This window comes from Lepidochelys kempii, chromosome 12 (genome assembly GCF_965140285.1).
Source record: "Lepidochelys kempii isolate rLepKem1 chromosome 12, rLepKem1.hap1, whole genome shotgun sequence".
In the NCBI taxonomy this organism is placed as follows: Eukaryota; Metazoa; Chordata; order Testudines; family Cheloniidae; genus Lepidochelys; species Lepidochelys kempii.
In genome coordinates this window covers 23,456,888-23,481,385 of record NC_136391.1, presented here as the reverse complement: position 1 = coordinate 23,481,385, position 24,498 = coordinate 23,456,888, and the positions used below count along the sequence as shown (strand labels likewise).

At 42.3% G+C, this 24,498-nt stretch overlaps 1 protein-coding gene across 11 annotated transcripts in view; it reads left to right on the top strand.

Annotated features, from left to right (window-relative positions):
- Nucleotides 1-24,498, top strand: part of ANKRD27 (ankyrin repeat domain 27) — a 71,325-nt gene that overhangs the window by 25,199 nt on the left and 21,628 nt on the right. For 10 of the 11 annotated variants that reach the window (XM_073307841.2, XM_073307837.2, XM_078848119.1 and 7 more), the window contains 9 exons: nt 4,194-4,283; nt 5,076-5,203; nt 5,756-5,838; nt 6,634-6,749; nt 7,841-7,933; nt 8,352-8,549; nt 8,894-8,953; nt 9,053-9,169; nt 16,510-16,554. In XM_073307841.2, the coding sequence (XP_073163942.2) occupies nt 4,194-4,283; nt 5,076-5,203; nt 5,756-5,838; nt 6,634-6,749; nt 7,841-7,933; nt 8,352-8,549; nt 8,894-8,953; nt 9,053-9,169; nt 16,510-16,554 (930 nt within the window). The remainder of the gene's footprint in view (nt 1-4,193; nt 4,284-5,075; nt 5,204-5,755; nt 5,839-6,633; nt 6,750-7,840; nt 7,934-8,351; nt 8,550-8,893; nt 8,954-9,052; nt 9,170-16,509; nt 16,555-24,498) is intronic. The other variant, XM_073307842.2, reaches the window with a different exon arrangement.

Here is a 24,498-nt window from a genome sequence, read left to right as displayed (position 1 = left end):
ATCTTAGATGTCTGTTCTGAGAATGAACACTGATTCTTCCAAAGTTCCAAGTAAGAGAACCAGAAACCTGAGCAGTGCCTCAGAGTATCTCCCTGGTACCAGCTTGTTGCATTTGAAATCTCTCTAGCCAGAGTATATGCAGAGTAGTGATTCCAGCCTGGAGGGTTCATAAGCCTTTCAAATGACTGAGGACAGCGCAGACTCTGAATGTGCTGGTGGTTCCTAGTTTTTCTCTTCCTCTGGGCTTCCTTCCTACATCCAATTTCCATTGTTACCTAGCTGGTGAATGGTCCTATGTTGACTTCTAAGGAAAGCCTGCAACACCAGGGAGCAACAAGATCAGCTTCAGGCATCTAGGGAATCTCATTCTCCCCCCCCCCCCCCCCTTCCTTGTCTGTGTGGGAAGCCTGCAGCAGGAGCCCTCATCCTCCCACTGTCAGAGGGGATTGAAAGCTGGGACTCCATGGTGGCCCCGTAATTAGTGCCATTTCTAGGGATGTGCAAACCAGGGAATACTACAGTGCTCCTTTAGCAGCTGCAGCACTGTGGCTTGGGGGCGGTAGCAATAACGTTTATTCTAAGAAAGATGGGAAGCCTGAAAATGACAGGACCCACATGGGGTGGGGGAAGTGAAATTGGGGCCACTCTTCACCAGCACTCCCTCTCCTCCTCTGTTGGGTACCTGGCCAGTCTGAATTTTCTGGATTACCCCAATAAAAAGGGATCTGAGAACTGGCACTGTTTCTAGACAGTGCACTATGAGCCATGGGCAGTGAGGAGTAGAGCCAGGAACTAGCACAAAGCACCCAGCAGCTGCTGAACAGGAAAGAGCAAAATTCCCAGAGGGAAGGGTGGGGTGGGAGGAAGGTGGTATATACAGAAAAAGGTAAAAACTCAGGGTAGTAATGTAGTCTCTGCTGCTCTCACCAGCCCTGAACAAATTTGCATGTTGATCCCTAATTTCCTATTTAGTTCTGCCCCTGCAAAGAATAAATCAATGGGTCTTCAGTTTTCTGGCTCAGACACTAGTCACTAGGCCAAGTTTCAGGCTCTTTGCTTGCCATAGGATCCTGCTGAATCCTTCACTCCGTTCCAAGGTGTCCAGTACTGGTGGGGGGGAAACAGGAGTTAAATGGTAAGGAAAGGTGCTGAATCTCTAGTTCTGCTGTGACCACTTCTGATGCTGCCTGCAGTGGGGACAGATAGCTTCTGAAAGAGCTGCTAGCAGTCAGCCTGCTCGTTCGCCCTTCCCGCCACCAGTCTCTAGAGCACCCAACTGTGGGCAAAACACATAGGGAGGAATCAGCCTATCTAAGGCAATAGTAGGCAGCAGGACGGGCCTGTTGACAGCATATGTGTCTTAGCACTTTGAAAAAGCAAATGAGAAAAGGCCAGAGGCATAGTGGAGAAAACTCGAAGCGATTGAGGCACGGGGGGGAGAGGAGTTGAAAAGCAAGCCCATATCTAGATGGACCTATTGTATGGGTGGTAAAATGGATAGGGAGTGGAGGAGCATGTGAGTTATGAGGGCCCCTCTTGGAATTTGTACCTGTGGATAGTTGGGCTTCATAAATATTATGCCCCACTGGCAGGGGGGCAGTAATGAAGGGCTTTCATTTAATGGGCCAGAATGTACCAAGTTCTAGTTCAGAGATTCTGAACGTAACACCTGCCCTGTGTGTGTAGGGGGGTGGAATTGGGAAGAGAAGACTTTTGCACTGAAATACATAGACAGTACATGTCCTCAACCATCCGAGAGTTCTGCACATCCTCAGAAGGCCTAAAGTGGTGTTCATTATAATAAATATCCCCTCTAATTAGTGACCCATATCAGCACTGATGGAAATGGAGGTATTTACTGTCCTGGACTCAGTTATTGTCTGAGGATTTTGGCAGGGGTTGAAGGCAGGTTCTAATATATTTCACTGTCTCTCTTGTCGTGTAGATAAGAGATGATATGGGCTTAAAAGTTCTCTAATTTCTGGGAATGCAATCTATCTTGTCCTACTGCAACACAAGCAATGTTTTGGTAATTATCTGGAGTATTCTAACCAAAACAATCCATTCAGGGGACCATGCTCTACTCACAAACAAATGAAACACTCATTCTCACTCACTTAAGTGTGGAACATAGTAGCTCAACCAGTACGTGCAATTTATCGTTTCAATTAATTATCTTGCTTGTAGGAATGGACAATACTGTTTCAGAAGGTTACCCATTCATTATTTCTCTTTATTCCCATGTAGGAATATGTGCCAGTTATGTAACAGGGCAAAATCTTTCCTGATATTTCATATGTGACAAGCTTGTGCTCCGGAGCATGAGGACTGCCATCATTTGGGGGAGGGGGAAATAGTGCTGAACTACTTGCCTGGGATTTCTGGTGTTCATTAATTCCATAGATTGTGATTACTCACAGTATTAAAACTATCTCTGATCAATTGCACTACACACTCAGGCCCACATTTTCAAACCTGGGTGCCTCTTATTAGGCACTAAAATCCACATTTTGACGCCTACCTGTCAACTCATCCAGTGAGAGCAGCAGGTGCTACATCACCAAAACCTCTGAAAAACCTGTCTACCTATTTAGGTACCAGAATGCGAGGCACCCAAGTTTGAAAATGTTGAAGTCTCCTGCTGTCTTTTCTGTGTGTAACTAAAACACAAACCAAACCAATTTAGAGGATATACATGTTCTCTAGTCTCACATCACAGTATTGAGTTTTTACATGTCTGTATTGAGTTTTCCATTGTAGGTCAGTCATATGCATAGTTTAAAAACTATTCCATGGTTTAGCATGCATAACTAAATACAGGGGCTTCTAGTGATCAAAGCCAAGCAAGTTCTTAGAATAGTTAGTGCTTTAAAATTTTGTGTGGAAAATTCAAAGAAGAAAACAAACAATGTTAAAGATTGATAAAGATGACCTCCTGAGGTCCCTTCCAACCCTGATATTCTATGATTGTACACCCTTTGGGAGAGAACAGCTCATATAAGTGCAAGCAAATTGAGTTCCTTTTATTCACCTTACAATTGTAAATTTAGTGACTGATGAAATTGCAGTAAGGAGAGCACAGCTCATGTGAGGTTTAGGAAAAATAGTATAATAGCACATGTACCCATAATCCTTTGCAAGTTTCTATCCTAAAATTTCTCTATATCAAACATATTTAACTATTGAAAGAAACCATAATTATAGCCAAATTATCTAGAAGCACAAGTCTGAACCAAACAGATTTCTGTTTCTATTAAATTCTTAAAAGAGTAGTTCTAGTGGTGATGGTGGCTTTATAAATGGTTTTGAGAGGCTTTCTCCATAAGATCACCTACTGTGTTAACATTAAAACCTCAGGGATCCAAGTTTCCAGAAAAGCTGTTGAACTCCACATTCCAGTACCACCAGGAAACCTGAGTGGTCTTGTGTTCATTTGCTCTGTACTGATTTTTCTAATGCTTCAGTTTGACATGCTGCCTTGTAACCTTCACACACAGGGCACTGGTTGAGTATTTGTTATATGCAAATACAGGAACTGTTATTTTGAAATTTAATCTCAAGTGCTGAAGAATGGGTCTCTGTCAAATCCATTTAATCTCAACTAGTATCACAGGAGCTAACTTGGCAGATTTTGTGTCCATGTTAGGTAGAGAAGCCTTCAGCCAAATCCAGCATGATGCTGAGGGGCTTTCTGATTCTGGGGCTGCTTCTTGACTCTGCTACATGGCTGGCAGCAGATAGTATCTGCCCTGGGCCTGTTTTTAGGCAGTAGCTTTGTGATGGTCCATCTTACTCTTTGGCACACCCCCTTTAGTCTGTGTTTTATATGAGGCATATCTCTCACCAATTTGGCCACTTCAAAAGCTGCTTTTACTTTGGTTTTTCTGATAGAAAAAATATTTTTATTTTGTTAATGAAACTCAGATGTTTTAGTACTAAAATGTCTAAGGTGTGCCGGGGAATTATTTTATGGACTAACGTCCAGTTAGCTGGCAGGGGATGCTCTTGTACAAATGTACAAAATCATTGATACAGAATTTTAAGTATTAAATCAAATTTTTAGGCTTTAACCTGTTACGTAAGCTAAGAGCTGGTAAATATATGTATTGCATATTTAAAAATAACTTTTTATAAAACTACTTTCTTTTTACTAATATATGGACTATTGATTGACATGGCTTGTTTCTTTTCAGGAATCTGAGAAGTTTAGTGACAAGTTCTTGAGACAAAGAATGAACTTGCTGTCCCAGATGTCCACGACCCCAATAGATTGCTTGTTCAAGGTGAAAAATCTGCATTGCAGAACATTATATATGTGCAATCTCTTACATACAGTTTTCTAGACTATAACACACACTTTGTAATGACTTCGCCATGTTGCTTGTGCTTGGGAGTGCCAAAAAAGCCATATGTTAGACAATAAAGAGGTGCCTGCATAATCAGTGCATTGCAGTTCTGTGCCAAAGCTTCTGCAAGTTGGCAATGTATTCTTACAAATTCTAGCACAGAAACAAATGGAGTTGGAATAGTGCTGCTGTAATAGTCAATGGCCCATTAAAACAGAGTTGCAATGCCAATGGCTGTTAGTCTCTAGAGACTTTGGTGCCTAAAACCAAGAAGTTTTGCTGAAAAAAAAATCTAAAGTGCAGTCACCTCCCATCTCCTACATATTTTGTTAATCAATCTCATAATGTAATTCTAAAAAGAGAATTTTACCTGTGCAAAGACACAAAGCAGAGCTTTTAATTATACATATTTACATGTATGGCTAGAGACTGCAAGTAATAATGTGTCTGAACAGAGGGAGGTCATTGTTGTAACTGAGTCTAAAACAATGTGAATTTTGTTTTAATTTTTTTTTTATGAAAAGCAAACCAAGATCAGATCTAAGGGCTATTTATACTGAAAACTCATTGAGGATTATGTGCAGCAGCCCTATCCAGCCTTGCACCAGTTCTCCTAGTGCTTCATTTATAATCGGTTGCTTTGTTTTTTTGCTTCAGTGGATGAAGTAGGTTTTATTTTAAGCTTTTTCACATCAGTACCTCATTCTTCCTCCTCTTGGCCTTTTGTAGTATATTGCTTCAGGTAACCAGGAGGAAGTGGGACAATTACTAAGTCAAGGTGATAGTGATAAAGACACTGTACAGAAAATGTGCCACCCACTCTGTTTCTGTGACAACTGCGAGAAGCTGGTTTCTGGGTAAGGATTCTTCATCTCCATATGAAAAGCTTTCTAAAGGTCCGCATTCTAGGGTTTCCTTTAGAGTATGAGGGCAATACTGGAATGTGCAGTGCCTTGTCCAGAAAATTCTTCTGGTTGGAGGGGATATTGGCTGCATTTTAGCATTGTACATGTGTGTATGTATCTAGGTTGAGAGGGACAGAAGACATTGTAGGTGTCTCAGAATTATGCATGCAGATTTGAATAGGAAAGTATTGAAAAGCTGGGAGCTCAGTTACCTAGATAGGGGAGATAGTGTGACATCCTTTGGACATGTTAAAGAGTGACTCTCTTCTCTGTATTTGGATTTCACAGTCAAAAGAATAGATGTCTGGATTTTTTTTTCTTTTGGCTAAGTAAAAAACCCATATGGAATAATCTGTTAATGAGAAATGATAGAGGGTAAATAGGTTTGAAAACTTAAATAGGTGTAAAAACTATGTAGAGTGAGTGAGTGTGTGCGTGTGTAAATTTTCTCCAGTACCTGATATACAGCTAACTTATGTTCTTGGAAACTATCCTGTTTTATAGGAAGATGAATGATCCTTCCATTGTCACTCCATTTTCCAGAGACGACAGGGGATACACACCACTTCATATAGCTGCTATTTATGGTGAGTATTGCTGTCTTTCCATGACTGTGTAATATTTACCTTCTGTTTACTCTTCATTAAGTCCTTGAAAGAGGGGACACATTAGCTTATTTTTCAACTTACATTCTGTGATGAGTTTTGGATGAACTGTATTTTACTTGTGGGATAGACAAACAGAAATCTTGACCCAGAATGAAACTCTTGTATTTTTCCCTTCAATCCAGGTGCTCTTGTCTGCATTTTCTTTTGGTTTCTTATTTGTTTTTCCTTGGCATTTCTTTCAGCCAGATGGGTAGATTAGGAGGTATCCTCAGAAAGGAGATATCCTATTACAAACTGACAGCATTATGTAGGAAGTCTTATATTCATCCTGTAGCCGAGTATATGTGGCATGATATACGCTATCCCTCCCCACCCCTTGAATGTGCATCCTGGTCCTGACCTCAGGCTTGTAAGCAGACACATTAATCTACTCTGGAGATTTTTTTTTATTTGTTCTTGCTTATATTACCTTTGACTTGCACAGTACATAGCAGAGCACTTTGTGTGACATCAGTTTACTTTCCATTCCCTGTTCACCATCAAGATACAATTGCAGTTTAGTTGCGATTAGGGGCCCCCCTTTCTTAGCTGTGCCCTTGAATAATCTGTAGTAACTTGACTGTTCATTACAAAGAGCAAGTACTAAGAAAGCGAATATGCAGTGTGCACAAGAATGAAGAGTGTCAAGGTTTGAAGTTCACATTTTAGTTTGAAAAGTAACTTTTCCTGTGAGATGTTTACTTCTCAGTTTTAATGACCACATATTTTCCATAGGGCAAGCGTCATTAATTGACCTGTTAGTTTCCAAAGGAGCTGTAGTCAATGCTACAGATTACCATGGTTCAACACCTCTTCATCTTGCCTGTCAGAAAGGATATCAGAACGTTACAGTAAGCACTGAAAGGATTAACCAGTGAATTTTTTAATACATATATAAGTTGAAGAAAAAACAAATCTCACTATTGCTGCTCTACTGATACCATTGTTCAGGGATGCAAAAGCTTCATTATAACTGTGTGCTATCACACTTCAGGGCCTTTCAGCATTTTAATTAAATGCTAAACTTTATAGGTTTATAATCCAGATGTCAAAATTTTCTCAGATCTGCAAGATCTCATGTTGAGAATAAATTCTTGTTACCTCTGTCCTCTTGGTTCAAGTTTTTTATTTTTTTAATTTTATTTAACATTTTCTAAATTAGTTTGAAAACTAGATTTTGAGAGGTTTGCCAAATGTGACATGCTTTTCTGCATTCCCAAAACTCCAAGTAGCCTTATTATCTCTAGTTACCTTTTGTAAGCCCATTAGTTCAGAATGGGATTTGTATGGCTTTGCTTATTTCTGAATAACTCAGTTGTTAGTCATTATGTATGCATAGTATTTTTCAATATGTTTTTTAATTCATGTCTAATGTTTAGCACAGACTGATAGGATAGTGGAATCTCTGCTCTGGATTGATGCAAAAGAGCTATTATGATCAGTCAAGTAAATACAATGCTTTAAACATTGTTTTGAAAATAGACTAATCATACAGTTCAGTCAGTTGTTGTACACTTGAATTTTTTAACAAATGTTTCATATAATATTACAGCAACTCATATGTTCAAAACTAAGAAATTCAGAGAGAGAAATGATGCACTTAATTAAACCCATTGTGCCTTTTTCTTTACAGCGCTCTTAGAACACTGAGTGAATATACATGTTATCTGTGCTGAAGTACCTAGCTACAGTGGATGATTTAGAGTCAGTCTGCAGATATATTCTGTGGTTTCTAAATAGTGTGTGACAAGAACTGGAGCAAAATAGTGGCATGAAGCCAAGGACAACCATCTTTACTTACTGGTTTAAAGCAGAAGAGATGTGGTTCTATTTGTACTATAGTAATTCATCATCCTAGAAACCTAAAGGGTGCTACAGCAGTAACAATTGTTTGTCCATTAATTTTCTGTTACTTAGATGTTGACTTTCTTTTTCTGTTAAGCTTCTCTTGTTGCACTATAAGGCAAGTACAGATGTTCAAGACAATAATGGCAATACTCCACTTCATTTAGCCTGCACTTATGGTCATGAGGATGTAAGTAATTGTTTTGTAACAAACTAAATAGACATCCTGATAGGATTACTGCATGCAATGAAATTGTGATGCCAATTTGGATTACATTTGTTTATTTAAAAAAGTAAATAAAACACAGTTTTGGAGGATGACTCTTTAATTCATAAACTGGCACTTTATTATATCATAGTATTTGTTTAATGTAGGTATCCATTTACATTGGTGTAGCTGCTAGAAAACCTAGTTGTTTGGGTCCCTTCTATTCATTGTTTATTTATTATGGCTTTTTAAAAATTGACATATATTTGATAAAAAAACCTACCCGAGGGAGTAGATTCTAGGATCTGCAATAAAACCAGCTTTACTGTTCAGATTGCACATGTTATGTGGATTGGGAACCAGTGATATAATTCATTGGTGGTTTTTCTTTTCTTTCCAGTGTGTCAAAGCTTTAGTCTATTATGATGTACACTCTTGTAGACTAGATACTGGTAACGAAAAAGGAGATACTCCCCTCCATATAGCTGCTCGCTGGGGCTATCAAGGAATAATAGAAGTCCTGCTGCAGAATGGAGCCAACCCAGATATTCAAAACCGGATGAAAGAGACTTCCCTGCAGTGTGCATTAAATTCTAAGGTATTCTTCCCAATCTGCTAGCAGGGAGGTTTTTAAAATGCATTTCCACAGTGATTTAGCTGTATTTGAAGCTTAGTTGTGAATGGGATATGTGGGCATGTACTCTTACAATTAAAAATAATTTTCATTCACTTTCAAGAAAGGAAGCTCATATTTTACATCTTAAAATGCATGGCAGTGTTTTTTTTTAGTATGGAATGTAAACATTGCAAATTATTGCTTTAATCTGATTCATCATAATCTCTTTTGCTGATATTAAGTGGTTGGCTAATTTGTGTTTCCATCAGTAAATTCCTCTTGAAATTGAGTTGCATTGTATCTCTTCATTAATATTTTTTCTGCAGATTTTATCATTGATGGAATTAAACTACCTAACATTTGAAAGGGGACAGAGTGCTTCTGAGGTAACAGAGTGAGTTGCTAATCTTTTGCATACATTTTAGCTATTTAACATGAGGATGTAAACTCTCTTGTTTGTTTTGTTTTTGTTGATCTGATTAAAGTCTCCAGTTAGGTCTCCTCAGCATTCAGCAGACACCTTCAGCAGAGGGTCATCTGTCTCTAGCTTGTCATCAGCGTCAGCAGACACCAGACAAGAAGTTAAAAATAATTACAAAGAGGTAAGAGTAATAAAAGCTTGGTATTTAGCTGTGCAAAGGTAGCCTTGAGTGCCAATTCTACAGTGTCATTTTAAATTACTCCCCCAGACATAGCTGTCTGGGATAGCTAATTAACAGTAAGCAATAAGCATAAGCTAGTCCTGCACTGATAGTAAACTAAGGGAGAGCTCCAGAAAAGGGCAATGGAAGTTTTTTCACTTCAGCCAAAGGGAAAAATCCTCACTTGTCTCCTTTAAACACACTATGACTTTCCTGCTCTGAGAAGGATTCCACGGAAAGAAAGATCATGTACTGTACTTTCTCAGCACTTCACTAAGCATAAGTAAATAGTCAGAGATGGCTCCACAAACAATGAGGTCTTTCAGTACTGTTGCACTACGCAGGAATCTTCTCTGTACAGGAGCACCAAGTGGAGCACCCATTGGATTGGAATACTGTGAATAACAAGCTGCTGCTTTGTGCGTGAATCAGAAATGTGCCAAATAAAGACTCATTCCCCAAGTGTGAGGAAAACTCTTAAGACACCTGGCACTATATATATATCTGGGTGTGGAGGAGGCACACTACTGGTGTTAGAGCAGATGGTGAAGCACTGCTATTCCGAGGTATTGGCTGTCACCTTGGTATCTAAGCATACATTTTTGCTTGACTCTTAGGAAGTGTTAATGATGGAACTGTATTTTTTTTAAAAGTGTACTTTGCAACTGTTAATATCACAATGTGGTTAACTGAGTGCTCTGTGTGTTCATAAGCTCCTGGGGGCATTCAGTCTCCCTTTCTGTCTATAAAACTCAGCATCAGAATCAAATAACATTGTATGGTATGTTTTAAAATTAATAATAGAAAAGAGAAGATTCTAGGCGGGGAGTTGACAAGAAACATGATGAAGTGCAAAGAACTAGCTTTTGTAATAAACCATAGGAAGAAATTTTCAGAACATAGTAAGGAATATATCTCATCTGTTGCCCTGCCTGCATGTCACGTGTCCAGTTCCAATATATCCAAAATGCGGCTGATAAAATCCACTCTTGCCAGGTCACTCAATTTAAATTTCCACACTCACTTCCTCTCACCTTCCACCTCAAACCCATACTTTTCATCTTCCCTTCCCAAGCCCTGCTCAACTCCACCCTTACCTCTCAGGTTTCATTTCTTCTTCCTCTTCCCACTCCTCTGTTCCTTTCAAGCCACCCTCTTAAATACCTTTGTCTCCTTCCATACTACCTCTTGCTTAGAATTCTCTTTCCTTCCTTTTACAAAAAAAAGGACACATCCCTCCTCTCTTCATTCAAATCTCTTCTCAAAATATTTATTCTAGGAGGCTCTTGGATAATAACTCCAAAAAGCATGAAGGAGCATGAATTGAAAATAGAAAAGGAGTACTTGTGGCACCTTAGAGACTAACAAATTTATTTGAGCATAAGCTTTTGTGAGCTCCAGCTCACTTCATCGATGAAATGAGCTGTAGCTCATGAAAGCTTATGCTCAAATAAATTTGTTAGTCTCTAAGGTGTCACAAGTACTCCTTTTCTTTTTGCGAATACAGACTAACACGGCTGCTACTCTGAAACCTGAGTTGAAAATGTTAATTCACAATGTGGTATTATCACTCTCTTCTTGTATACTGTGTTTATTTGTGTGTACACTTTTTCCAGTGTGTAATTTACACTGTAATATCCTTATAACAGGTCCATGTCTGTGTGTACAGAGCCAAGCCCAGTAATGTTGCTCCATAAATAAGGTATAATGCACACAAAATCTCACCCAATAACAGGTTGAGGATTTGTTTTTTCTTAAAGGGACAAACTTATCACACTCCATAGGCTGAGTCTGTAGTTCAAACCAGGAGAAAAGATTACTAGCAGCTTATACCTTAGTCTGTTGAGGTTAATGGCTTTTCTGTAATCCAACTTTAGTTCATTACCGTTAGCCAAGTTTCACATGGGCTCACTGCTATTACTCCCACTAAGCAAGAAGACCAGAGTCTAATTCTGCAAATTCTCCATGTAGGGAATTGCCACTGGAATAGGAGACTGGCAGGATTGGCTCTACAGACTGTAGGAGTTAGACCATGGGCTAAGGGGTCAATGCAGTCTTTATCCATCCACGCTGCTGGCTGCTAAATAACTATTTGTCCAAACAATTCAATGCAAGGAGAGACCTATTTGGTGTTCTACACAAATGACTTGCCATGACTTACTGGCACCATGGAAAAGAACCATTAGTAAAGATATAGGCAAATAATTTAGGAAATTTCTCTCCTGAGGATCTTACAATAACTGCTTTGCCCTCTGGCAATGGAACAATATAGCAAGTAAGTAGGTGAAGTGAAGCAGACTTTGTCAGGTGGAATTCTGCATCTTGTGAGCTTGCATGCAAAGGAAGGTACAGTTCTTCCATTGAGGAGAGAACAACCTGGAGGGGTGCCAGACTTTTTTATAACCATTCATGAATCATGCATAAGCTACATAACAAATGGCTATGTTCCTCTGACTAGGCTGCTGATGTTAAACTCCCGTGAGTTCTTGGATGCATAAGGATGTGAGTGTTTTAACAGAGAGTTGACCACAGAGCTGTGTATGCCTACTATCCCATTCTATTACAGGAAGGCTGTAAGCTATAAAATCAGACTCTGACAATAGTCATGACCTTGTTTTGATCTCTCTGGCAGAGTTGGACACAGGTTTAATGTAACAATATGCAAAGTAATATGTACAAGTCCCCATCCAAGTCCCTCTTCATCTTTGAGTAGATGCCGCATTTCTACATGCCCAGGACATCCCTGCTGACTGTGACAATCCCAAGATTGTGGTAAACCTCCCTTGACAATTGACGTTTTACAGCATATGGTCCAGGGCACCAAGGGAGTGAAGGCAAAGCATAGCATTCTAAATGGAGAGCAGGGAGGAACAGAAAAGCCTTTTCTACACTATAGTAAGTCTCCTAGCCCAGTGGTTCTCAACCAGGGGTACGTAGAGATCTTCCAGGGGGTACTCAACTCATCTAGATAAGTGTTTCTCAATCTGGGGGATGCAGCCCCCAGGGTGGTCATGGGATGTATTTTTTGGGGGGGGTCACAAGTACAGGGCCGACATTAGGAGGTGGCATGCAGGGCAATTGCCCGGGGCTCCATGCCATGGGAGCCACCTGTGAAGTTAAGTTACCTGCTTCAGCCCTGGGCACCAGGGCTTGGGATTCAGACAAGACTCACAAGTGAAAAACAGGCTCGAGTATCACACTGAAATATAAGTACAATATTTATATTCCAATCGATTTATTTTATAATTATATAGTAAAAATGAGAAGGTCAGCAATTTTTCAGTAACAGTGTGTTGTGACACTTTTGTATTTTTATGTCTGATTTTCTAAGCAAGTAATTTTTAAATGAGGTGAAACTGGGGGTACTCAAGACAAATCAGACTCCTGAAAGGGGTACAGTAGTCTGGAAAGATTGAGAACCACTGCCCTAGCCTACAGTGTTAGGCAATATGATGGTAAAATGGCAGAGCCCTGTCTACTCTGACTTCCACAGTTGCTACAGATGGTGGAGCCACACTGGTATTGAATGATGGTTGAAAAGTTTGCTAATGTAGCTCTGCCTTAAGGCATTCAAGCTATGCTGTGGGCTACTGCTGTTGGCTACTGTGTTGTGTGGGAGCTTCCAGAAGAGCCCTGTGCAGTTGCACTGCTTCAATAGGCATAATATCTCTAGAGCTTTCAAGTGTCAATTTCCTATAGTAAAGTTGCAGTCTGTTCCATTTCCCAAACAGCAGCACCTGATTGGTGGATTGGGAATAGGGTTGCCAGGTGTCCGGTTTTAGACTGGAATGCCCGGTTGAAAAGGGGCCCTGGCGGTTCCGGTCAGCACCACTGACCTGACTGTTAATAGTCCAGTCGGCAGGTAGCGGGGCTAAGCCAGGCTCCCTATAGCTCCCGGAAGCAGCAGCATGTCCTCCCCTCTGGCTCCTATGCATAGGGACTCTGCATGCATAGCCAGGGGACTCTGCATGCTGCTCCCACCCCAAGCACCACTCTGAAGCTCCCATTGGCCAGGAACTGTGGCCAGTGGGAGCTGTGGGGGCGGGGAGAGCCTGCGGACGGGGCAGCACACAGAGCTGCTTGGCTGTGCCTCAGCGTAGGAGCCGGAGGGGGGACATGCTGCTGCTTCCGAGAGCTGCTTGAGGTAAGTGCCATCTGCAGCCTGCACCCCTGATCCCCTCCCGCGCCACAACCCCCTGCACCAGCCCTGATCCCTCTCTCACCCCCCCAAACCCATCGGTCCCAGCCCGGAGCACCCTCCTGCACCCCAAACCCCTCATCCCTAGAGCCCACACCCCCAGCCGGAGCCCTCACCCTCCCACCCCCATCCCAACCCTCTGCCCCAGCCTGGAGCCCCTCCCACACTCTGAACCCTCCTACATCCCAGAGCCCACACCCCCAGACAGAGCCCACCCCCTGCCCCAGCCCTGATCTCCCTTCCGCCCCCCGAACTCCTCAGTCCCAGCTGGAACACCCTCCTTCATCCCTAGCCCCACCCCAGAGCCCCCACCACCAGCCAGAGCCCTCACCACCCTCCCGTACCCCAACTCCCTGCCCCAGCCCTAATCCCCCTCCTGTCCTCTGAACCCCTTGGTCCCAGCCTGGAGCTCTCTCATACACTCCAAACCCCCTAGTTCCAGCCTGGAGCACCCTTCTACATCCCAAACCCCTCATCCCCAGCCCCACCTCAGACTCTGCACCCCCAGACAGAGCCCGCACCCCAACCCCCTGCCCCAGCCCTGATCCCCCTCCCATCTCCCAAACAACCTCAGTCCCAGCCCAGAGCACCCTCCTGCATCCTAAACCCCTCATCCCGAGCCCCACTGCAGAGCCCGCACCCCCAGCCAGAGCCCTCACCACTGCTCGCATCCCAACCCACTGTCTCAGCCTAGAGCCCCCTCCTGCACCCTGAACTCCTCATTTCTGGCCCCACCTCGGAACCTGCACCCCCAGCTCAGAGCCCATACCCCCTCCCACACTCCAACTCCCCCCTCAGTCCAGAGCCCCTTCCTATACTCCGAACCCCTCGGCTCCACCCCAGAGCCCCCTCCTGCACCCCAAACCCCTCATCCCTGGCTCCACCCCAGAGCCCACATTCCCAGCCGGAGCCCTCACCCTCTCTCACACCCCAACTCCCTGAGCCAGCCTGGTGAAAATGAGTGAGTGAGGGTGGGGAGAGTGAGCAACAGAGGGATGGGGGTATGGAGTGGGCGGGGCCTGGGAGGAGGGCCAAGGGTTTTCGCTTTTGTGAGAGTAATTGGGAAGAGATATGGAAAGTACAGACCTCCCTGATTTGATTTGATTTGTTTTATTGTAGATTTATACAAACATATATTGCCTATCCCTGGATTGCTTTTACCATATATTAGAAATATGGTAATCTAACAAAATTAATTTTAGCAACCTCCCCAAAACCAGGATGAAAACCAGGGGAGTGGAACCCATGAACCACTCTAGCCTCAGAGTCCCTTGCCCTCAAGGCTCCTATTCCAATCTCCTCCCCAAAAGCCTGGAGAAAGAGATTATCCCAATAAACAATACTTTCCTCTCCAACTATTTCTTTCTTTCTTACTTTATTTGTAGAGAAAAGAAACCTAAGACTAAAGCTTCCAAAATAAGTCAGAGAAAGAACTGAGACCCTAGTCCTACATTTTGATCCTTACTGGGAGATTCTTGAGTCCCTATAGAATCCCATTGAATTCACTTGCTCCCCCATTTATTTGGTCCACTCATGCAGGTCCAACTGCAGGATCTGGGCCTATGTAGCAGTTCTGTTTATCCAAACTAGAAGTCATCTTTAATTTTGTACGGGACAGAAAACAATAAATTATGTATTTTCATCTAGAAATTATTTAGCGATATTAAGTAGTTTATGCCCAAAATGTAGGTTTTGTAATAAATTTGTTGGAATATATAATTATATATTCATTATTTTTTTTAAATTACAAAAAAAAAGATTTTTGGTTTTTGCAACTCCAGCACTGAAGTACTGAGCTAGTGCATGAGAACCAAAACATGAAAACCAATTAGTCTGTTTCTTTGTCCAAGCTGAATGCAATACAAATGTAAACAAAAAACATAAATCTCAAACGTTTATCATCATGATCCAAGCAGTGTAATGTTGAAAAGTAAATTCAGTTTTAATCATCTAAGTTGGTATTAATAACAGGGACAGGAGACTTGTTTTTACTGATTAATTTATTTATTTCATGTTCATCATAGGACTGCTAATGTGCCTTCAAAAATACTTGAATGAATAATTTTAAAGCAGACCTTTCCATTAATTGCAGAATGTTCTTTGGAACTTTGGAAATTGAAAACGTTTTGTTCACCCTCAGTTATACCCTTTCTATCTGGCAAAGGAGTGTGTCTGTCTGTCTTTTGAATGTGCTCAGATACTACCAGTGATGTGGAATGTAGAAATTTCTAGATAGAAGCTGAAATGTCAATCTTGCCATTACTTAGAAATGAGGTCAACTGCCACAATATCTTATGCTGAAACATCTTTTTATACACTAGTATCACTGGTGATAGCACAGTCCTATGAATATTTGTTAAAATGCTGATATATTGGGTCATCAGAGACCTTTTAACATGCTTTTGCAGGTGCAGCAAAAATACTGCATGTTTTTATACCTTTTCAGTGATGTCATAGTAAGTTTTAATTATTTAAAAAAAAGCAAACTCCATACTTAGAATAAATTTAGATTTTGGGTCCAATTTGACAATGTTTATTTTAACACTGAAGTAGAGTAGAACTTGCAACTACTACAAACCACTAATATGCAGATGTAGAAGTGCAAAACATGTTTTGACTCAAGCTACTATTAAAAAAAGAAAAAAAAAAAGGGACCCCTTTGGCATCAACTACCAGCCTAGCAAGAGCCCAAAACATCATCCATGGGGAGCTACATGCCTTTAATAGCTTTTATTTCTTTTGTAATGCTGGATCCTAAATAAAGGTACACGCATAATTGCTGGTGAGGTTGAAAAATGTATTTGCTATATTAACTAGCATGATCTTATTTACATATGCACCATATGTGTTCTATATTTAGATGATTATCTTCTGCTGCACAATTCAAAAATCATTGAATGGCTCTATAGCCTTATACAGCTTTTGTATTTCATAAGTTAATAACGTTTTCCTTTATAACTTTATCAACATATCTGAAATGGGCCAGCTGTAATCCTTCAGATTAAGATTAGGAGGTTAATAAAGGACACTGGATTTTCAGAGTACAGTTTAATACCAGTATTACCAAAGCAAGTAAAATTCCCTTTTCTGATTTTATATACAGATAGAAAAACTCTTAAGAGCAGTTGCTGATGGAGATCTGGAAATGGTAAGTTCTTAGAATGACTTGATGTAGAATACTGAATTCCCAGCTATCCTGCTGAAGTTGAGGAAGCTGTTTACACATAACACTGCATGGGGAATGCATAGTCAATTTCATTTAAAAAAATATGACTCAAGTGCTGATTGACTTATGCTGCTGTGAATATTCATTTCACATTCCAAAAGTACTCAGCTAACAATATTTTTAAGTCAATAATTTGAAATTACTTGGTGCTCTAGAGAATAATTTAGATCTGAGCAAATATAAAATATTGTCTGTTAAAGGAGAAAACTATGGATATAATTCTTTTAAACATGCTCCTCTTTATTCATTGATTTGAAATATCTTAGTTTTATTCTTTTATTTGGTGCCCTTGTGATTTTAAAAATAAAACAAACTCCAAGCTGATGTATCCTATGCTTACTTCATTTAGAACAGAGTTCCTCAAATGCGCTTAGTAGCACTCCAGCCCAAAGCAAGAAATGTCTTCCAGCTCAGATAGACCTACTTTCAGGGCACTAAATAAATGCATATTAGAAACTGCTTTGATCCAATTATTTTTGTAGCACCAAACTATAATCTAGGTGGCAGGCCTCCAGATTTCAGAGTTGTTTACCACTGGTGAAATTGGGACACTTGTGAATCCCAGAAAAAAACAGTGTCTGATTCTCCTTTTGCTTATGCTAGTTTTGATCTGGTGTATCTCTGTGGACTTCAGTAGAGTTTCTTCAGATTTATTCCAGTATCAGTGAGAGGAAAATATGGCAAAGTCACTGTTCCTGTATTACTCTTTTCCTTTCTTCTGTGTTTTCTGAATCCTCGTTGTTTTTGCTGTCCACAGGTTTGTGTCTACATCTCTATAAATAAGGCGTATGGGTTTTGGAGTTCTTTTGGGTGCCACATTATTAGGATATTGTGGGTTTTTTTCTATGTTATATTCCATCTTCTGGTTTTTTTTATGCTGAGTAATTTATTTACACTGTTCTTCCTTGTGAATTAAAGCCAACACTTTAAAAATGTGCACATTACTCCACTTCACATGTGCAAAGAGCTCAGACTTCAAGAACGTTCACAACTCAGTTTCCCTTCATATGTTATAGCAATTATGAAAGTTTGAAATTGACAAATATTTCCTGAACTCTAAGTTGCCAGCACCTTTAGTAGAGACGGATCAAAGCTCCAAATCAATACAAACAGAAAGTTTCAACCTGCTGATTTTAAGCACTCCCTGTTCACAGTGTATACATAGTACATATATAACATATTTGGGCATGTGCATATACTGTAGGATGGAAGTCTGGCTTTTCTTATTTAGTGTTTTTGGCAATAGCAGAGACCATAAATAAAAATTTAAGTTGGCATTAGTATGTCATTAGCAAGTACAGAGTAAAAATGGGTTTGAATAGTACACAATTTGGGTATATTTTGACTTTTGTACTTCACTTCCAATAAAGAGTCGACATCTACAGCAATATGAACATGAACGTTTATATCCTATAATTTGCATTACTTACTGTCTGTCTTGATACATTTGAGCTACTATAGCAATTTCCTTCTTTTCTTCTGAAATACTTGAAAATTATGGTACTTTTGAAGATATTTTACTGAAAAATAGCAGCTGACATTTAAAAAAAATTAGAGCTCTAAATTTGGGGGTATACATGGGTTTTTGTTGTAGTTTTTTAATACTCATCGTAAAACAGAAGATTGTGGAAACCCTGTAACAGAGTATATGATATACTGGGTTTATGTACAGTATGTACATAATGAATCTTTCTAAAAATTCCCATAGGGTAACACATACCAGGATTAACAGATATGTTGATATGGCATCATAAGTCATCTGTCTGAATATAATATATAGTATGTAGTTGATTCTCTAGTGTCTTCTATACCAGTCAGATGGTAGGTATAAGTTTACCTACTAGCTGATTAAGAAAAGGAAAGAACCATTGGTAATACTGTACGCTCATTAGTTAAGTAAACATGTAAAACCCACATTTACACATAGAGACACCTGACCTTATTGATTAGGTCAAGGTCACCCAGCAAGTCATTGTCAGAAGTAAGATTAGAATACAGGTTAGCTGATTGCTAGAGCTATGTCTAGTCCTTACTGCTTCCTATGGTTAGGCATTTTAACTTTGTGAGACTATTTCTTAATCTGTAAAATGGGATAGTAATACCCACTTGCCTGGGGCTGGGGACATCTTATATCCTGTTTATTCTCAGGCTCACATAGAGTAAATAGTGTTGCCCTGTCTTACAAATGGGCAACCTGAGACGCAGAGAGGCTAAGTCCCATATTTCTACAAATGGCCTTTTATTTTGGATGCCCAACTTCAGACCCCTGTGAGTTTGAATTTTTTCCCCGAAGGTGTGGAATGCCTGCAGTTCCCATTGACTTCAGTTGGAGTTATGGTTGCTCAATGCTGAAAATCAGGCCCCACGTGTCTCAAGCTGGGCATTCAAAAACTCAGCCATGTGTAATAAGAGGAGGCCATTTTCGAAAATGCTGCTGAAGTGTCTTGTCATGGAGGCATTTGTGATGATTTAGGGGTCTTGTCTGTACTGCTTCTGAATCGGAGATGTTTTTACGAAATTGTTTCATGAAATTACTGTGCCATGGAAAGCTTATATGTATGTGGATCCACTCTGAGTTAGCAAGGTTTTGTTATGTCTCTCTGCCAGGCCAGAGACAATGGTGAATGATCAACATTCAGTGTTTTTCTATTTACTGTCAAATACCTTGGGACAGAGGGTTTGCTCTTGCTGGGAGGTGAGCTGGGGCTGGGCACAGGGCAGGGAGCTGCCGGTGGGTACTCTGCACCCTAAAGCATCACTTTTGATGTGATCAGTGGGGTGGAGCAGCTGCTCCCCCTGCTCCCCCCCAGCTATGTTCCCCCGCCCCTAGGAGCCAGTGGGACCTGCCGGATGCTTCCTTGGAGCTGTCCCAGGTAAGCATTGCTGGGACTCCCCACCTCGCACCCTGGCAGGTCCCTCTGGCTCTTAGGGGCAGGGCGGGGTGGGCACCCACTACGGTGGCCCACGAGACCTCAGTTCTGGGGACAGTCAGGGGACGGGGGAGGAGGGTGGATGGGACAGAGATCCTTGGAGTGGGGGGCATCAAGGAATGCTGGGGGTTGGATGGGGCAGGAGTCCCGGGGAGGCGGGGGCGGGCCACAACCTCCTTGTGGGGTAAGGAGGGTACCGGTTGTTAAGATTTTGGCAGCTCATCACTGCGCTTATGTTTGTGATGGTGATTATGTTACTCTGTGACACTACAGAGTTGGAGAGTAGGGTCTGCAGTGTGAGAGCCTTGCAGATTCTGAAACTATTTAGGGTACTGAAAATTGTTTTCCTGCAGTCAGGGTGCTGCAGTGACAAAACACTGCCCTTTTTAGCTATTGCTGGACATGCACAGATACACTGGACAGTAAAACCTCGCTAATCTGCTCTTCTACAACCGCATACTTACCCAAGAGAAGTTCTCAGCTTTGCAGTTTACTGCATTTCAGAGAGGTGAGACCTCACTTGTGAAGAGGGAGGGGAATACAGGTGCAGTCATACTCTCCATGGGATGGCAGGGAGGACAACATATCCCTTTTCTATCTCTATCCCCCAGCACTTAATACCCTGAAACAGGCTTAAGTCCCTCATTGTTGCTCCTGGTGCTCCTTCCAGCTGCTTCTGCCTGGGGGCAAGGCCAGGCTGTTTGTGCTCTTGTGGCTTGCTGAACCACCCTGGGGGGTAAGGAGAAGACCTTGCTGGCACCTGCAGGATTGAACTGAGTGGGTGAAAGGGAAGAAGCCTGTAGAAAAGCTGCCCCTCTCCCTTCTGCTTCAGCAGCAGCTTGGAGATCCATTGCCTGTGCACTCCTGCAGCATCAAGCCCCGCTATGGAATCCAGTAAAGATGCTCTTATTTCTGTCTTCAATTGGTGGGAGGCATTGCCCCCTGTCTTTGCCCTATGCCACTGCTCGTTGGAAGGCACAGGGCAGATCTGTTAGAGACTCTCCCCCTCTAAGGCAATAAGGCAGTAACCTCCATTTTCACATGCTCCTGCAGGGGCTTTTAGTGCTGGAGCAGCATACAGGCATTTGTTCTATTATAAATGCTGCTGCCTAAGAGGAGAGGAATAAGATGGCACATATTAAAGCTTTGCACTCTCCATGCTACCATAATCCTGCATAATCCTAATGGACAGGTTCCTTTCCATTCCTGTGGCAGCCCCAGAAGAGCTACGTGAGCCCTGGAAGCCCTTACACCATGCATCAGCTGGAGGGGAAGAGCACCAGCACCAAATAAGTGCCCTTACTTGTTTCAGGCTGTTCTTGAGTGCTGGGGTGAGGCCAAGGATAACAAGGGCAGAAAAGGTGGGGGAGTAGCACTGTATGTAAGGGAGCAGTATGACTGCTCAGAGCTCCGGTACGAAACTGCAGAAAAACCTGAGTGTCTCTGGATTAAGTTTAGAAGTGTGTGCAACAAGAGTGATGTAGTGGTGGGAGTCTGCTATAGACCACCGGACCAGGGGGATGAGGTGGATGAGGCTTTCTTCCGGCAGCTCACGGAAGCTACTAGATCGCATGCCCTGATTCTCATGGGTGACTTTAATTTTCCTGATATCTGCTGGGAGAGCAATACAGCGGTGCATAGACAATCCAGGAAGTTTTTGGAAAGCGTAGGGGACAATTTCCTGGCGCAAGTGCTAGAGGAGCCAACTAGGGGGGGTGCTTTTCTTGACCTGCTGCTCACAAACCGGGTAGAATTAGTGGGGGAAGCAAAAGTGGATGGGAATCTGGGAGGCAGTGACCATGAGTTGGTTGAGTTCAGGATCCTGACGCAGGGAACAAAGGTAAGCAGCAGGATACGGACCCTGGACTTCAGGAAAGCAGACTTCGACTCCCTCAGGGAACGGATGGCCAGGATCCCCTGGGGGACTAACTTGAAGGGGAAAGGAGTCCAGGAGAGCTGGCTGTATTTCAAGGAATCCCTGTTGAGGTTACAGGGACAAACCATCCCGATGAGTCGAAAGAATAGTAAATATGGCAGGCGACCAACTTGGCTTAATGGTGAAATCCTAGCGGATCTTAAACATAAAAAAGAAGCTTACAAGAAGTGGAAGGTTGGACATATGACCAGGGAAGAGTATAAAAATATTGCTCGGGCATGTAGGAATGTTATCAGGAGGGCCAAATCGCACCTGGAGCTGCAGCTAGCCAGAGATGTCAAGAGTAACAAGAAGGGTTTCTTCAGGTATGTTGGCAACAAGAAGAAAGCCAAGGAATGTGTGGGCCCCTTACTGAATGAGGGAGGCAACCTAGTGACAGAGGATGTGGAAAAAGCTAATGTACTCAATGCTTTTTTTGCCTCTGTTTTCACTAACAAGGTCAGCTCCCAGACTGCTGCGCTGGGCATCACAAAATGCGGAAGAGATGGCCAGCCCTCTGTGGAGATAGAGGCGGTTAGGGACTATTTAGAAAAGCTGGACGTGCACAAGTCCATGGGGCCGGACGAGTTGCATCCGAGAGTGCTGAAGGAATTGGCGGCTGTGATTGCAGAGCCACTGGCCATTATCTTTGAAAACTCGTGGCGAACCGGGGAAGTCCCGGATGACTGGAAAAAGGCTAATGTAGTGCCAATCTTTAAAAAAGGGAAGAAGGAAGATCCTGGGAACTACAGGCCAGTCAGCCTCACCTCAGTCCCTGGAAAAATCATGGAGCAGGTCCTCAAAGAATCAATCCTGAAGCACTTGCATGAGAGGAAAGTGATCAGGAACAGCCAGCATGGATTCACCAAGGGAAGGTCATGCCTGACTAATCTAATCGCCTTTTATGATGAGATTACTGGTTCTGTGGATGAAGGGAAAGCAGTGGATGTATTGTTTCTTGACTTTAGCAAAGCTTTTGACACGGTCTCCCATAGTATTCTTGTCAGCAAGTTAAGGAACTATGGGCTGGATGAATGCACCATAAGGTGGGTAGAAAGCTGGCTAAATTGTCGGGCTCAACGGGTAGTGATCAATGGCTCCATGTCTAGTTGGCAGCCGGTATCAAGTGGAGTGCCCCAGGGGTCGGTCCTGGGGCCGGTTTTATTCAATATCTTCATAAATGATCTGGAGGATGGTGTGGATTGCACTCTCAGCAAATTTGCGGATGATACTAAACTGGGAGGAGTGGTAGATACGCTGGAGGGGAGGGATAGGATACAGAAGGACCTAGACCAATTGGAAGATTGGGCCAAAAGGAATCTGATGAGGTTCAATAAGGATAAGTGCAGGGTCCTGCACTTAGGACGGAAGAACCCAATGCACAGCTACAGACTAGGGACCGAATGGCTAGGCAGCAGTTCTGCAGAAAAGGACCTAGGGGTGACAGTGGACGAGAAGCTGGATATGAGTCAGCAGTGTGCCCTTGTTGCCAAGAAGGCCAATGGCATTTTGGGATGTATAAGTAGGGGCATAGCGAGCAGATCGAGGGACGTGATCGTTCCCCTCTATTCGACATTGGTGAGGCCTCATCTGGAGTACTGTGTCCAGTTTTGGGCCCCACACTTCAAGAAGGATGTGGATAAATTGGAGAGAGTCCAGCGAAGGGCAACAAAAATGATTAGGGGACTGGAACACATGAGTTATGAGGAGAGGCTGAGGGAGCTGGGATTGTTTAGCCTGCAGAAGAGAAGAATGAGGGGGGATTTGATAGCTGCTTTCAACTACCTGAAAGGGGGTTCCAAAGAGGATGGCTCTAGACTGTTCTCAATGGTAGCAGATGACAGAACGAGGAGTAATGGTCTCAAGTTGCAGTGGGGGAGGTTTAGATTGGATATTAGGAAAAACTTTTTCACTAAGAGGGTGGTGAAACACTGGAATGCGTTACCTAGGGAGGTGGTAGAATCTCCTTCCTTAGAGGTTTTTAAGGTCAGGCTTGACAAAGCCCTGGCTGGGATGATTTAACTGGGAATTGGTCCTGCTTTGAGCAGGGGGTTGGACTAGATGACCTTCTGGGGTCCCTTCCAACCCTGATATTCTATGATTCTATGATTCTATGATGCTCTGACCACTTTAACCCTGCCCTGACACCTGGAAAGGAACAATTGTCCATTTGTTTGGGGCACTACCTTGGGATTTGGGAGACCTGGATTTAATTCCCTCTTTGGCCATGGACTAGCTGTATGACCTTGGGCAAGCTACTTAATCTCTCCATGCTTCAGTTCCCCATCTGTAAAATGGGGATAATAGCACTGCCCTTCCTCGCAGGTGCTGTGAGGATAAATACATTAAAAGATTGTGAGGAAGTTGGATACTACAACAATGGGCTTGATCGAAGTACCTAAGACAGATACAATTACTTGGTATTCCCCAAATCTCATTGGTCCACAATGGGTTAATGAGGTTCTCTGTAAACAAATAAAAACAAAAAAGAACTACTTAATGGTGTTTTTGTTATTTACAACTACATGTAACACTAATGTTCAGTGAATATTCTCTATGTGCAGCATTACTCTGTAGATTGTCTTCAGTGGAAATGTGTCTTACAAATGAAGGAATCATATTATTTAGACACAAACTTAGGTCGCCCTTCCAGGCTTAGGAAGTGCATCCAGCTCATGAGAAGTTATAGCTATGAGGAGAAAATGTATTGCACCTACACAGTTTGTATGCTGGTTAAACTTCATCATCCTTGTCACTTCTATACTTTTAAAAGCAGATGATGAACAAAGAATCATGTTGACGTGAACTGGCACAAACTTTGGCCTAATCTTTTGCAGTCCGAGCTAAAAGGATTTGAAAGGGTTTAAGCAGAGGTGAACACTGAAGTCTTGATTAGGCAGTAGGAAGTCATTTATAATTTACTTCATTGTTACTTGGTGAACTGCTGCTGGCTGCCTTGTCAACTGTAACATTAATTTTTTTTAATTTGGCCTGCAGGGAAGCCAAGGTTGGGAGTTGGCT